This window comes from Arachis hypogaea, chromosome 2, assembly GCF_003086295.3.
Source record: "Arachis hypogaea cultivar Tifrunner chromosome 2, arahy.Tifrunner.gnm2.J5K5, whole genome shotgun sequence".
Lineage (NCBI taxonomy): Eukaryota > Viridiplantae > Streptophyta > Magnoliopsida > Fabales > Fabaceae > Arachis > Arachis hypogaea.
In genome coordinates, this window is record NC_092037.1 from 23,791,594 (window position 1) to 23,806,752 (window position 15,159).

General features: G+C 31.6%; 2 protein-coding genes across 3 annotated transcripts; one reads left to right on the forward strand and one right to left on the reverse strand.

Moving 5' to 3' along the window:
• The first annotated feature begins 1,143 nt into the window (after nucleotides 1-1,143).
• LOC112723103 (uncharacterized) lies at nucleotides 1,144-6,210 on the forward strand. Its single transcript, XM_025774345.3, has 4 exons — nucleotides 1,144-1,255; nucleotides 1,524-2,940; nucleotides 4,377-4,512; nucleotides 5,038-6,210. Exons 2-4 carry the CDS (start codon nucleotides 1,615-1,617, stop codon nucleotides 5,730-5,732), a joined length of 2,157 nt encoding a protein of 718 aa, XP_025630130.1. The 5' UTR covers nucleotides 1,144-1,255; nucleotides 1,524-1,614; the 3' UTR covers nucleotides 5,733-6,210.
• Nucleotides 6,211-6,350: 140 nt separating this feature from the next.
• LOC112741647 (tetraspanin-20) lies at nucleotides 6,351-13,988 on the reverse strand. 2 transcript variants are annotated; one of them, XR_003813219.2, is made up of 7 exons: nucleotides 13,529-13,988; nucleotides 12,343-12,442; nucleotides 12,177-12,257; nucleotides 11,961-12,065; nucleotides 10,638-10,829; nucleotides 9,913-10,013; nucleotides 6,351-6,659 (listed from the first exon to the last, which is right to left on the reverse strand). XR_003813219.2 is itself a non-coding variant. In XM_025790699.3 (6 exons), exons 1-6 carry the CDS (start codon nucleotides 13,747-13,749, stop codon nucleotides 9,969-9,971), a joined length of 744 nt encoding a protein of 247 aa, XP_025646484.1. In that variant the 5' UTR covers nucleotides 13,750-13,988; the 3' UTR covers nucleotides 9,775-9,968. The 2 variants fall into 2 exon arrangements, 1 of the variants encoding a protein (XP_025646484.1); XM_025790699.3 differs by lacking the exon at nucleotides 6,351-6,659 and having other exon boundaries at nucleotides 9,775-10,013.
• Nucleotides 13,989-15,159: the final 1,171 nt, after the last annotated feature.

Genomic DNA, 15,159 nt, shown 5'->3' on the forward strand with positions numbered 1-15,159 from the left:
ATTAATACTACGTGCATATAAAAAATTAATTATTTATAAATAATATATATTAAAATATAAAATATATATTAAAAATATATAAAACAACATACATAAATTATAGTAACTGATTAATAATTAATTATTAGTGTATATAGTATTTTATTTTAAAGAGAACTAACATCATTTATAAGAATAGTGTCCTATTTATTTTAAATTTAGATTCTCTAAAATAAAAAAATAATAAAGTGATTAAGTATGAATTAGTTATATTAAATTTATAATTTTGATTATACATGAGCTCTATTATTTTAACTTAAAAGTGGTTAAATACTTATTTTTTTTCGCTTTATCACTATGCTCAATTAAGAAGAACTTGTTCCCGGATCTATTGATCTAATAAGCGCAAGTGTAATTCACACCGCTATCGTTTATGACATTAGTGAACCTCAAAAAGCGTAGAAGTGTACATTGATTGGCTAAATTTTTATGTTTTAATAATAATAATATTATAATTATTATTATTATTATTATTGTTTATACCTTAATATAAAAATTTAAAATTAGATCCAAACGAAGATAAAGGCCCACCCAAATAAGGTGGCTTCATCAGCTTACCGGGTCTCATAGAGGTCGGATATGACAAGAGTGGTATTTCCTACTATTTTTACTTTATTTAGAAAATAAATCTCAACAAACTTTTAAAATAAAGGAAACTGTGATCAACCCCGAAACTACTTTACAAAGGTGGTTATCTCTTTACAATAAAATATACTGACGTATATTCAGAACTCAATCTACTAAAAATCTGTTTAAAATTTTTGCTAATTTAAGTAATAGAGTCTCTTGTAAGTACTATCCTCTACTTTCTCACGAAAAACTCGGACGGCGACACCTCGGCACTAACATAAGTCGAACACGGCCTTATAAAGAATTTGGACCTCACCTTCATACCCAAACTACCGTTTCTATAACCGTCGGAATAATAATAATAATAATAATAATAATAATAATAATAATAATAATAATAACCATTTTTTAAACTGACTCTACAAGAATGCCACATGATTGTGAAAAAATTAGAAGTATCTAATATTTTTGCTCAATTTTGATATCAAGCATGTGCAAATTAACGTGCAACTCAAAGTTTCCATAGATAACACGTAGGGGAATTTATTATAAAAGAAACAAAACCACAACTTGTTGAAAGCTTTCCACAAAGAGAATAGTGGTTGAAGGACATAACAGCAAAGGAAAGGGCCTAAGAGACACACAGGTATTATATAACTTCACTCTAATTTTCTCATTATCATGATTATCAATATGCTTTTATGTGTTAACAAGAGCATCAAATTCATGCCACTATCTTAGCTGGAGGTTCCTATATAAATTTTTAATAGTTCTTTGTTTATTTCCAACTTGGTGTGGAATTTGTTTTACTTTTAAGGTTTCTTCAGTTGAAATCTTACTATGCTATTTATTATATTTATATTATATAATGTAGTTCCATCTCAGTTAAACTGAACCTAATTCACTTGTTGCAGCTTCTTATCTTCCATCAATTGATCAATTGGAAGTTGGTGAGGGACAAAAAATGAATCACCAACTGTCAAGATTCTCATAGACCCAAAAAAGATGTTGAAAGCAGAAGAAAATTCCAATCACAAGCAACCAAATGTAGTTGCCAAATTAATGGGGCTTGATGAAGCACTTTCAAGGGGAGAGGCTAATTTATTTTTGGAGAGAAATCATGAAAAGTGTTATTCTCAACACATTTATGGCCATTTAAGGTCACCATTAAAGCATTGGCAAGTTGAAGATAGTGTTAAGGATAAGGAAATGGTCCATGATGTTCTTCATTCAAGAACAGAACAGAATGCTCACAATCAAGATAAAATGGCTCTCATTCATCAGAAATTCATGGAAGCGAAACTTATGTCGCTAAAGTCTAAGAAATTTGAAGATGGATTCAAAGTTCTGAGCTCCAATAATGATGCCTTGATTAGGCTATTGGATTCTCAGAATCTTTATGATCTTCGTCACTCTGCTTCGCCAGCCGAGACAGAGCTCATTACTCTGCTGAGGCCTGCAAAGACTCTTGACAACAACAACAGATCATCCAGAATGGAAAAGAAGAAAAAGAATGAAGGAATGGAAAAGAATCTTGGATACAATGTTCCAGTTCAATCTACTCGAATCGTTGTATTGAAGCCGAGTTCTGGGAAGACTAATGATCTTAAGGCAATGTACTCTCCAAAAACTTCATTACCTGAAGATGATTTCTTCGAATCAAGAAAAGCGAAAAGAGAGCTTACTTGTCAAAGGGGTGAAACTTTGTTTGAGTGTTCATCTAACAAATCCTATTATAATTACAAAGATAGGAGGAGTTTCAGTGATTTAGATGCTACTATGTCACAACTTCCAAGACATTCATGGGATCATAGTCTTTATTCGACGCGGTCCTTGGACCGCGTCACGTGTTCTCCGGAGTCACCAGTCTGCATAGAAGCTAAGTCAAGATTGTATGAGAGATGGATCATGATGATGACTTCCTCGAAGAGCAAATTTCATCACCAAGAACAGATCCATGTGAAGAGAAGATCCACCTTGGGCGAACTGCTTTCTCTTTCACAAAGAAAGAAGCATGTGACTCCTAAGGTTAAGGATATTATCATTGAAGATCAAGAACCAAGAAAATCAAGAAATGAAGAATTAATGGTTAATAGTGCTCCTAAGAGCCGGCGAATTCGCCTCCGAGATGAAGTTTGTGATCATGATGCTGGCAAAGGGCATGGATCAAAGGGTATGAGATTGTCATTCAAAGGAAGAGTTTCAAGTTTCTTGTTCTTAAGGAAGAAGAAATCAACTAAGGAGAAATCCAAAGATAAATCCCAATGTAGTGCTCTATATGAATCAGATTCAGTCTCTAACAGAAAACAGCAAGGCATAATTACATTAGAGGTAATACTACTATTTTTATGCAAACTTTTATATAAATATGCATTTGTTGTTTATTATATACAAACTTTATTTATTTTGTTCATGACTATAATTTATGGAGAGAATGAAAAAGGAATGGATGGAATAAAAGAATCTCACTTTTTGTTTCCTTCTGTTTTAACTGTCATTGAAAATAAAGAAATGAAGTTTTTTTTATTTTCACATTTTCTTTTCTTTCATGAATATTTTTCCCTTTTCTTCTTCCATTCTTTCTTTCAATCATTTATTATTCAACATTCTGGTTGAGACAACTCAAACAAGTTCTTCAGTTTCAATAACTTCTTTACTTTTTTTTTATAAAGGCATCTCTACTTTTTAACATCCAATGATTGAGACCCATGTGGAAAAATAGTGTATAATTTTATAGGTGAATTTGTTATGTGAAATTATGCAAGAAACCCATTCATAAAAATGTTTACATTCATTTTTTATCCCCAACCAAACATATCCTTAGTATAATCATACAACAAAAATATAGAAATAAACATAAAAATTATTTATTCAAATTTAAGTGGTTAAGATTATTTTAAAATTTCTTCTCTAATTTTCCCTCCTCCTTGCCCCTGATGGGAAACAAATAAGTTAGTTGAAGTCATTTTCTAGTAATGTTTGTAGCTTAATATGGCAGTTAGCTTTTAATATGTTTGGTATTATAGGATAACACAAAATCAGTCCTTATTAATAGTGAGATCTTAAGCATCCCTTTATGACCCACAAGAATGTTTGTGCATTGCTTGTCTTAACTGAATTAATAAATAATAACTATAGTCTATAGTTGCAAGCAATGTGTTACTCTAAGGACATTAATTAGCTTGACAAAGTTGTGTGAAACAAATTAATTAGGAAACTTAAACTAGATATGCTATCAACAATCAACATTCTTGGTTACAAAATTACTCACTATCCTCTTTGATCTATCCTTTTTATTATTCAATATATCGATAAATTTCAGGAATGCTAAAGAGACAAAAAGCAATCAGTTTAAACAGCTCAAACTTATCTTATTTAACATTTATTTATTGCAGAGTACATTAAATAAAACCAAAAGTAATAAATTTTAATAGTTTTTGGTTAATATTTTTTGTTACCAAACATTTCCGATAAATTTAAGTATTTTGTATTCAAATGCATTCATTCAAGAATGTATCAAAATGTAATAATGTGATAATCACAAATCACAGAGCCAACTCTTCCTAATCAACAAGATTAGTATACTAGTAAAGCACAACCTCTTTGGTAGGTATATACTATTATTTTGACAAACGTTAAACTTGTATCTAAGTTTTGAACTTGAAACTTTTTAGTTACAACATAGAATCAAGGCTCCATGAAGTAAATAAAATTCTTGATTTCTGAAATATGTACCCTGATCCTTAACTTTTTTTTTTCTTTTGTAGCATGAATTGTTTGTATCAAAGCCAGAGATTTCAAGCGAAAATCAAGATCAGCCAAGTCCAAGTTCAATTTTAGAGCCTCTGTTTCAGGATGACATTCATCATGAGTTCTATGACTCTATGAAGAGTGGTCACCAGGGTAATACTCAGGCCTATCTCCTTATCTATAATAAGTGACACAGGTTCATGCTTTTTCAGGAAGTTCTTATTTGATAAAATATGCCTTTTAATCTTTTATTATAGAATAAACACTCAAATTGATCCTTAGGAAATTATGAATCGAATATTTTAGTTTTTAACAAATTTTTATTCTTTAGAAATTTTCAAAAATTACTTTTACTAGATACATCAGTTTTTTTGTCATTTTAAAAAGAGACTAATTTGTCTTAAAGTGTATTTTCTGAAACCTAACTGACTTATAACAAAATTTGTTAGAGACTTATTTATCCATGACACATATTAAAAATTGATTGAAAACGATGGAGCTCGGACAAGAACAATTCTTGAGAACTAAAAAATAAAAACTTATTTAAGACCCAAATGTCCGACTTTAAAATTCTTTGGAATCAATTCGAGTGTTTATTCTTTGTTACATTTCACTTTACAAGCAAACATTCATTTACCACCTCTAATTTTATTCCTTTTTTTTCCTCTCTCTATATAGGATCATTGGTGCCATTGAAGTCCAATTTAATTGACAAATCACCACCTATAGAATCAGTATCTCGGACCCTTTCATGGGGTGATACTGATGCACATGATTCTTCCTTGGACAGCAAGGCAGAAGAACAAGAATGGCTTCTCCTTGTTGAGAAACTACTATCAGCAGCTGGACTTGATGATCAACTACAAAATGACTCCTTTGACACAAGATGGCATTCCCTTGAAAGCCCCTTGGACCCATCATTGAGGGGCAAATATGTCAATCTCAATGACAGGGAGCATCAGCATCTCAATGAGGCCAAGAGAAGGAAGATGAGATCAAGTCAGAAGCTCGTATTCGACTGCGTCAACGCGGCGATTTTGGAGCTGACTAATGGTGAGTGTGGACCAGGGAAGCACCACAAGTGCAGGGTGCACAGTAGTGGAACATGTTCCCTTTCTATGGACCACATTGTGGATCAAATGAAAGAGTTAATGGCAAGTGGAGTGAGGTGTGTTTGGGGGGATTGTGGGGACAGCAACAGCCTGGTGGTAGAAAATGTTGTCAAGAAAGAGCTTGTGGGGATTGGATGGGTTCAGCTTATGGAGTTGGAGATTGATATTTTGGGGATGGAGATTGAGAGGGATTTAATTCAAGAACTTGTGGAAAATGTTGTGGTTGATTTCACTGCCAGGGCCTCAATCAATCCCTTTTGATCACTTTCTATATTGGCTTTAAATAAGGGTTAAATAAGTTTTTGAACCAAAAATTTTCAAAAGTAAAATCAGAGAGGTAATTAATTACTCACACAAAGTTGTCTTCATGTGAAAATGATAGTTGAGAACTGTTAAATGATAACTCTATTTAATAGTTCTCGCATATTATCTTCATGTCAAGACAATTTTTCCGTATGTAACCATTATTTGGAGATATGTACTACTTAGAGCTTGAACCATAAGTATGAAGTTGATTTGTATGTGGAATGATGTTAGAGACTAATTTCACTACTTTTGAAAATTTTGGACCAAAACCATAACAAAAAATTGTATAGGTCCTTCAAAGACCAGAAACTTATTCAACCCTTTTAAATGATATGTATATTGTAACTGTATCATTGTTGCATTGAATTAACAGCACATGGCCCCTACTCACCTAATGTATTGAATGCTACCTAAGATTGTATCGGTTATTTGATATTTATGACTCTAGTTCATGTACATAAATTCACTAGTCTACTGTTTGAAACAAAGTCAGAAGAGACCATGAGATTTAATACCATGATTCTGTCCATAATATGTTGTTCAATGACATTCTAATGAGTCACAATCTCTATATCTTGTAGTACTAATTTTAACTATGAAATTATGTGTGTTCTCAGAATAACAATATTCTAATTAGGAAAAAATTAGACATTACATAATATCTCATAGCTATACAGCCAATACAGGCAACTAAAATAAAGATAAATTATTATTAAACTGAATTTGAACAGTTACAAAGCTACCCAAAATCATAATATGAAGGTATATTAGACACTCTCAATTTAGCCATTACTGTGGTATCAGTGATATGATTTCTACAACTGTATAGAGCATGCATGATGATGTAATGTACCAGAATCGAAATCAGTAGTCCCCTTGCACCTGATTAATAAGAATTACAAGATAAAACACAGATCAGTTATAACCATATAACCATATTATGCATGTTCAGTTGTTCACCAATCCTTTTTTTTATTTGGAGATGGGAGATAACAGAAAGTGATTTAATTAATTTAACTTATATTATATATGTTGATTCTTGTACTCCAGCTAGGAGTTAACATAAGATTCTCCTACAACACATGGAGTGTGGAATATTAGGAAAAGATTGTGGTCAAAGAAATGATATATAAATGCTGTCATAAGTATCCCCTTGATTATTCTTTTTCCCTCTAGTCACATCTTTTATATATATATATTTATAGTTTCCGATAAGGATTATATGGGATTAGAAAAATAAGGAACTGAGTGAGATATCACTAAAGGGTAGGAATAATTTATTGTTTTTATTTGTATTGAGAAATCTAGACCTTCCATCCAATACTTTTAAATAGAACAGAAATCCACTATCAGACAAAGATCAATAATTTAGTCAACAGACACAGATTGATTTTATAAGCTACTCAAAATGTGTCCACAACTTGTAGTGATACTTTGTACTCTGAAAGGATGGAAAAAGAACTCTTAAAACATAAAAGTAATCATATCATATGACCTGATTAAATACGAGAAAATATAAAGAATTAATTTTTAATTAATAGTAATCAATTTTAAGATTTAAAATTTATAATTTTGAGTGTTAAATTAAGAATTTAACATTTTAGATAAGTAAAATAATTTTTAAAAAATTAATTAATGTTAGCCAAATAAAATTAGTTTCTTAACATTAGCAACTAAATAATCATGACATGGATATAGTCAACTATATAACTCATGGAGCATAATGAGAGAGAAATAAGAGAAAAATATTCATGCAACACATAATTCAGGGACAGAATCCCAAGGCCCGAAGCGAAAGAGGACAAACTGGTTTTCAAGTTTGACCAAATGATGTGAATATTCTCCAAGACCAAGAGTGCTACATGTTAAATTATTAATGCTAGACATTAGACCCATTTTTCGATACTGTGAATCAAGAATAAGTAACTAACAAGTACTAATGATCTTAATTTTGTAAAGTTCTGATTTGTGTTCTTCAATTGTCCAAGTGGCCGAATCTAATCAACTGATTTTTACCGATATTATCAATTATGGTACTAGATGAGAGTAAATTTTACTGCACAGCTCTTTTCCTGTTAGACTAACAATGTTGGATCTTACATGGCCAACAGAAAACATAATATTAAAGAGAAGAGAATCTTTCGATGGACGAGTAGACATGTTGGATCATATCAGAAGAGATTAGTTATGAATGAATTAGAGATAATTGGTATATTGTTGATTATAGAAAAGATGGTAGAATATCGTGTAAACTGTGATATAAACATGTTTGAAGAATGCTTATAAAGGCTGCAGTCAGAAGAGTAAATCACATTGTTGTAACTAAAAGTAGGAGATTCAAGGGGAAAAAAACCACTAAGAAAAATAATAAGTGATTTAGAAATAACCATCTATGATAAGGCATATTATGTTTTTGGTTCATATATAACCCACCCAACTTAATAGGACAATATGAATTGTTAATAAAAAAGATATAAACATACTAAAAATCAACTATCATGTATTTATGTACAAATCATATTAGGGGGCATAAAAAAAATTAATAACCAAATCAATCACTTGTAGAAAAAACACATATTAAAATACATAATACACATTGAAAATTATTTCAATAATACATGTATTCATACATAAATACATGGTGACTGAGTTAGTAGTTAATTTTTAATATGCACGTAACATTTTTGTATATATTTAAATACATATGTTCTTTAACACTTTAACTCATTTTTAATGTGGTTTATGACCTCAATTTTGATTATGAATTGTCTAATTGAATTGTTTTTTGGGTCGTTCAAATTGCAAAATTGTTAAGTATAAAATTTCCAAAATAGTAGTATAGAAGCTAGAACTGCAGTATCAAAAACTTAGTACAGCCTATAGATCCCGTGATAAGCATTGTGGAGTGTACACCACAAGATTTCAAAGTACTGCAGCACATGATTTCAGCTTATCCTTTGTCCTAAACTTGCAGGTGGAGCTCACACTAAGCAGAGTAAGCATGATTCTCGGAAAGAGACTGAGATTTCTGTTACCATTTGTTATCTCTATCAAACATATAATTGGGAGGGAGACACAGACTGAAGTGTACTATGATGTTAAAGGAATATGCGGTTCTATTTGAACATGTTTAACGGCCTGTCACATTCGAGTCAGGACAAGACAAGATGATAATCTCAGTTAATAAAGATGTGTAGTCTTAAAGAAGTTGAAAACTGGATATGGGTAATTATCATACATTAAACTTTGAGAAAATAGCATTACACAATACATAAAAGTCCATTGATACATCTCTTAGACTTTTACCATTAGCCATACAAAATTCAACGTTGTATAATTTTGCATAAAATTCTTAATTTGTTTACAATAAGTAATGTTAAATAAAATTGTAAATTACCTCCAAATTACATATTTCGATAAATAAAATATTTAAAATATTTATTTAAAAAAAAATCCCAACTCTTGCCCTCTTTAAAAAAGGAACTGCATCCTTTGATTCTCTTAAATATCTCCAAAAACGTACAACAAACAAGTAAAATCAAAGGTAATAGTTCACTTGCTTACTATTGAGGAACATGTAATTACCATTATTCAGAAGTTTCACTTTAGAAGTTTAAGCTGCTTGTATTCTCCTGATGAGCCAGAAGTACATACACTAGCAATCTCGCTCTTCTATCTGTAGGAACCAAAGTTTTACAAATTCTACCGTCTTTATTTATTTATTTTGGTGAATTACAGGTATGCTCTAATCCTCCACAAGATTCGAACCTGTGATCTTGTTTACGGTTTTAATAATAATGAGGGAAAAAACATTTGCTAAACTATTACTCAGACCTAGCACTTAACAACATCTTACCCTCGGAAAAAGAATAATACAATCCTAGGAAAGACTACAGTGCCGGTGCAGCAAATTTCATTGATGAAAATGCTTAGATTGGATCCTTAACCATTTTATTTATTTATTCATTTATCTTAATTTTTCTTTTAGCTACTTAGATGCAAAACTCTCAAGTTTTTATAACAAGGTTAGTTGTTTAAACACCATTTCTATGTAGCATACATCATAAATTTTCCAGGGAAAAAAAAAACACAAATGAAACATAACAGAACAGAGACAAGATTTACATATATGTACCCCATATGTCACCAAAATCCCAAATTGCTCGCAGCTAATAGCAGTTATTGCCTGATTCATGGTTGTTGGTAACTGATCTTTTCACTATTGTTCAAACCATACTGCCATCATGAAAAACATGACTAAAATAACCACCAGCTTCAATAAAAAATAATCTATCTATTATTAAAAACACTGAACATCAAATAAAACAGCTATGTATTGTATATAGGTGTGGTATAAACATCTTAATATGTGGGAAACAAATATATAGAGATATGTGGGAAACATCTGCTTGCTCATTCTGTTTCTAATAATTTAACATGTGATTAAGAATAATTTGAGGCAAAAATAACAGACAGCACTGAACCTAATTTTCTTGCATAGGAAAACCCATGACTGCATGCCACACTATCATACACATGGGGTAATCACCAATAACCAGAGTTTTGTATCAAAGTTAGTTAGGCATCTAAAAGTGTGTGCAAATAATAAATCTAGACCGAAATCACAATATAACAGTGAAACTAGCTGACAGGAAACAAAATAATACAGAATTTGAAAATGCATATGATAGCTTGAAACTTCTGGTAGTTCATAGTTGACACTAGAAAAAGCTTGCCCTCGTTTTCAAGTATCAAAAAACTGTTCACAAGGTCATGATTTATTTTCTTATTATTATAAAGTGGTATCTTCAAATTGAGGTTACCAGAGAAGTTGCACTTTAGACATTCAAAACAGCATACCTTCTCTCTCATCCGTGAGCTCCAAATGTCGGAGTGATTAGCTCGGTTATCAAATTTGCTTGAACCAGATGCTTGGCTAGATTTAGGACTTACCAGAGGAACCCTAGCATCATATTCGTCCTCATAAGCTGAATCATCACTCCTAGAAGAAACTGAGGCTCGCAAAACTAATGCCATTAATAGAGATGACGCCTAAATGGAGTTGACAGAAGAAAAATTAGCAACCACAGTAAAAGGGGAAGGGAATTAGAGGAAATCAAAAACCCTTCAATTCATAAGGTCTGGACTTTGGATAAAAAGAAATCCAGCAAATGCTTTGCATCCATGCAGTATAGTTGCCACATCTAGGTTGTTAATACTATTTTTGTAATGCAGATACAATAATTTGGAAATTCGTAAGAACAAAAAATAGGAATGGCAAGGTATATGGTGGCCGATATAAATACTACTGAATAGACATGCAAATGTGCCAGTGACTGTGTTAACCTGGAGTAGATTTTTTGTTATCCCCAGTTTTCCTATTACAACTTCAGCAATGCAGCATATTCTATTTCTGGCTCAGTTCCCCATAATTATATGTGTCATTGAAGCATTAAAGAATAAGTAGCAAGCGTAAAGAATGACTTTTAGTGCATTTTCAATTAGTTTATTCGGCTTTCAGGACAATCAGTTACTACATAATTCAAAAAATCAGATCTTTAGATGACACCAAAATAACATAACAATGCAAAGAAGAGGAGAAGTTCAAAGAGCATGTAAACACATAAAGTCCAGCAAAAAGTTCTACACAAGTATAAAATGGTTTACGTTACCAATTATCAATGATAAACAATCTAACCCAGATTCAATAAACAGCCATTCTTTGTTTTTCTTAGGTTAATTTACTGAAATCAACTATGCAACCGAAGGGATCCATGGTGCATTCTATAGTATGTTAGAAGTAGTTTATACAGGCTGATTCAACAAAAATGTCCAACATTAATACGTTGATGGTGCCATATAAAATAACATTATCTGGATATAAACATGACACCCCCTGACCCCATGATAACTTTTCATAATCTATTAAATGTCAAGGATTATACTCAAACATCCCCCCCCCCCAAAAAAAAAAAAAAAACAGTTTTCTGCATGCAAAGAACTAAAATAATTGGAAAGAATAATGGGAAAGCTCCCCCAGTTCATAATCTATCAGATAATGATTGCCGCAAACATCAGAACAAGTCAGAACTATGGTTTAAAACTTATTCAGTTTTTGATTTAGAAACTGGAGATCAAGAAAGGCCAAATATCACCACCAAAAAAGCAACTGAAATGGAATACCTGAATCACAAGCACAGCAATTCCAACCCATGCACATATATCCATGTTCTCCTTGATGAAAGATTTAAGGCTGTCAAGTTGGCCAGTAGGATCAATGGGAAGATGCTGTAAAGGCAATAATCAGCATATCCACATTAGAAAGGGACACAAATTTTGACCAGTGTAACCATCACCATCACGTTTGTAAAGGGGACAAGGGGAAAAGAAAACAAGAACCTCTTCCCAGCGATGATCAATGGCAATGAATCCCACCAAAACAGCTTCTAGTATTAGAATTACTGTGACAAGTAGCGTGTACTGGTATTTTAATAAGGTCAAGGAGCAAAAATGATAATAAACCAAACTAAGCCGTGAATAAATATCTCTGCTTCAAGAAGGATACAAAACATAAGCAGCAACCATTTATCAATTCAGCTGCAATGCAACCCAAGAAGGTAACACAGCACACCAATACTCCCACTCCCATAAAGGCATAGATGAACCTGTCAAGTGTCAACAAAGTCAAGAACAGGGTTAATAAGGAATGATTAGTCAAGCAAGAGTTTACAAGTAGATTACAGTACAAAATTCCACTGTTTTCACTCTTACACATGCATTATCTCACATCAGCATAGTTTTCACTATCTGATTATACTGAAACATACTTGGATTTCTATTTTCTACACAATTACATTCTGATTCCAACATCTATGCAGAAATGTGGTAGCTTAGAGAAATGCTGGATAGATTATAATTTTCATTTCTCCATATAGCAAAATCAAAAGAATAGAACTGTAGGAAATAAAATGCAATGCTGTAAATGTAGGAGTGGAGATGCTTGCGAAACTGTGTTTTTAGCTGCTTTTAACAGTTTTATTATTGTATTATTATTATGACAATCCCAATTCACATAAGCGGGGAAAATTTAGAACCTATTGTCAGTGTGAAAATAGTTCGAGACATTCAACCTAAGAAACAATTCTATGCCCTTTAAATACATTATACTAATTAGTAAAATTAGTAAATACCGAAACATGAAATGCTTTATAAATATCTTTAGTTTTTTCAAACTATAAAAATATTCACTGTTTCAATAACCAGCCTAGCAGCATTTAATTGATCACTTATTACTATCCTATTACGGTCAGAACAATTTTGGAAAATACTACTACAGTACTACTAACTCAACCATGCATGCACCAACCGTATATAATACAAGTTAAAATACAAAATACATAATGAAAATTTAGGAAACAATATACGTAAATATACTTATATACACACGGCTTATTTTTTGTGTGTGTACAAAGAATTTTTGCTGTTCAACAGTGCAAATAGCATTTCTTTTATAAAAGTGCAAATAAAACAAAAGTCCAACACACTAACTGCTCAACATTAAAAACCTTTAACATAGTCTTCAGCATTTAATATCAAATTAGAATCTAACGTTTCGATAACTAAACACTAAATATAAAGACTAATAAGACTGATAACACTATTTACTCAGAAACGAATCTGAAAACCCTATTCAATCGTAAAATTAAGAAAATAAAAAAAATTGAAAAGAAAAATGAAAAAAAAAATGCTACCATGGAGCAGGGAGGTTAATAGAATTGAGATCGAAGCCAAGAGAACCATGAAGAGCGATATGAGGAGGATGAGGGAACGGTGGTTGCGGAATTTCTTGATGATTCCATTGATTCAGCATCCATATTGAGTACATCAGAATCGAAACCCCAATGAAAGCTTGAAGGAAATTCAAGAACTTCAGAACGAACGCCAGCGACACGTGGCAGCAATTGAAGCGCATGGTAGTTAATTTTAGGGTTTCTAAATTATTATTATTTTCTTTTCTTTTGATCTCCTGAATTGATTATTTATTCGAGGAAGGAATGAATGAAGAGAATGGTTTGGTTCTGTGCTGGGAATTGGAAGTGGGAGATGATAAGAAAGAAAGAAAGGGTGGATAGTGGATAGAGAGATAGAGCAGCAATGTATTCAGAACCAAAATTAAAATGCAACTAAATAACTAAATAAGTAATCGGATCCGTGTGACCCTTCAACCGCAGCACGTGTTGTTGGAACAAATTAGATTATCACCTTAGTATATTACTAGTATTTTTATTCATTTACTCCAGTTTAAACCAAAAAAAATATATTTTTATTTGTAATTATTATTATAAAAATATAAATTTTTTAAAATTGCAGTTTACTTTATTTGTTCTGACAATATAAATTATGCATAACACAAAAGATTTAAACTATTTTTATAAAAAAAATTATAGGTTGATAAAAATTTCTGGTATAGATAAAAAATCAAATAATAATATTTTTAGTTATTATTTTTATATAAAAAAAGGTCTAATTTTTTATTAATTAATTTTAACTTTTATTATCTAAAATTTAAAACAATTTAACGTGTATACTTTTATATTTAATTAAGTGTTAAGTCTGTTACACAAATAGAAATAATTAATTTTTAGGGTTAAGTACTTTTTTCGTCCTTAAAGTCTGAGGCTAAAATCAAAATTGTCCCCGATCTTTTTTGTTATTAAAATCATCCTCAATATTACAAAACGTTATAAAATCGTTCTTTTCTACTTCAATTTTATTTTTTTTTACCAAATTATCCTTAATAATTAATAAAAATAATATTAAAAAACTAAAACAAAACCCAACCCCACCTCAACCCCCACTCTCGTATCTCTTTACTTTTTCCCTTCCCCATCTCCTTTTTCATACCCCTCTCTTCAAAACCCCAACCCCAATCCTTCTTCTCTCCGTTTCCGCCACTTATTCGCTTTTTCTTCTACAGTGAAGCAGGAAGAACAACAATGTTCTGGTTTGATGATAATGAGGTTTGATGTCGTAACCGCCATCAACAACGGTTCTTCTTCTTCATCTTCTTCTCCTTCTTCTAACTCCTTTTCCATTTTTCTTTCCCATCACCATGCTTACATGGATCAACAATCTTTTTCTACTTTGCATTTGAATAACCCATTAATTCATGTTTTTGGGAACAACAATAACAACAGTAATCTGTTATTTCTCTACCAACCACAGAATCTCAGAGATTTCGATAACCATGGCAGTTACGGTGGTGGTGGTGGTTAACAGTAATGGTGAAGGTTCCGGAACTTCGAACGAAGCTTTAAGAAGCTGTTCGTCGTTCTTCTATTTTTTTTTTTTTTTTTTTTGAAGAATATAAACATCATTTATT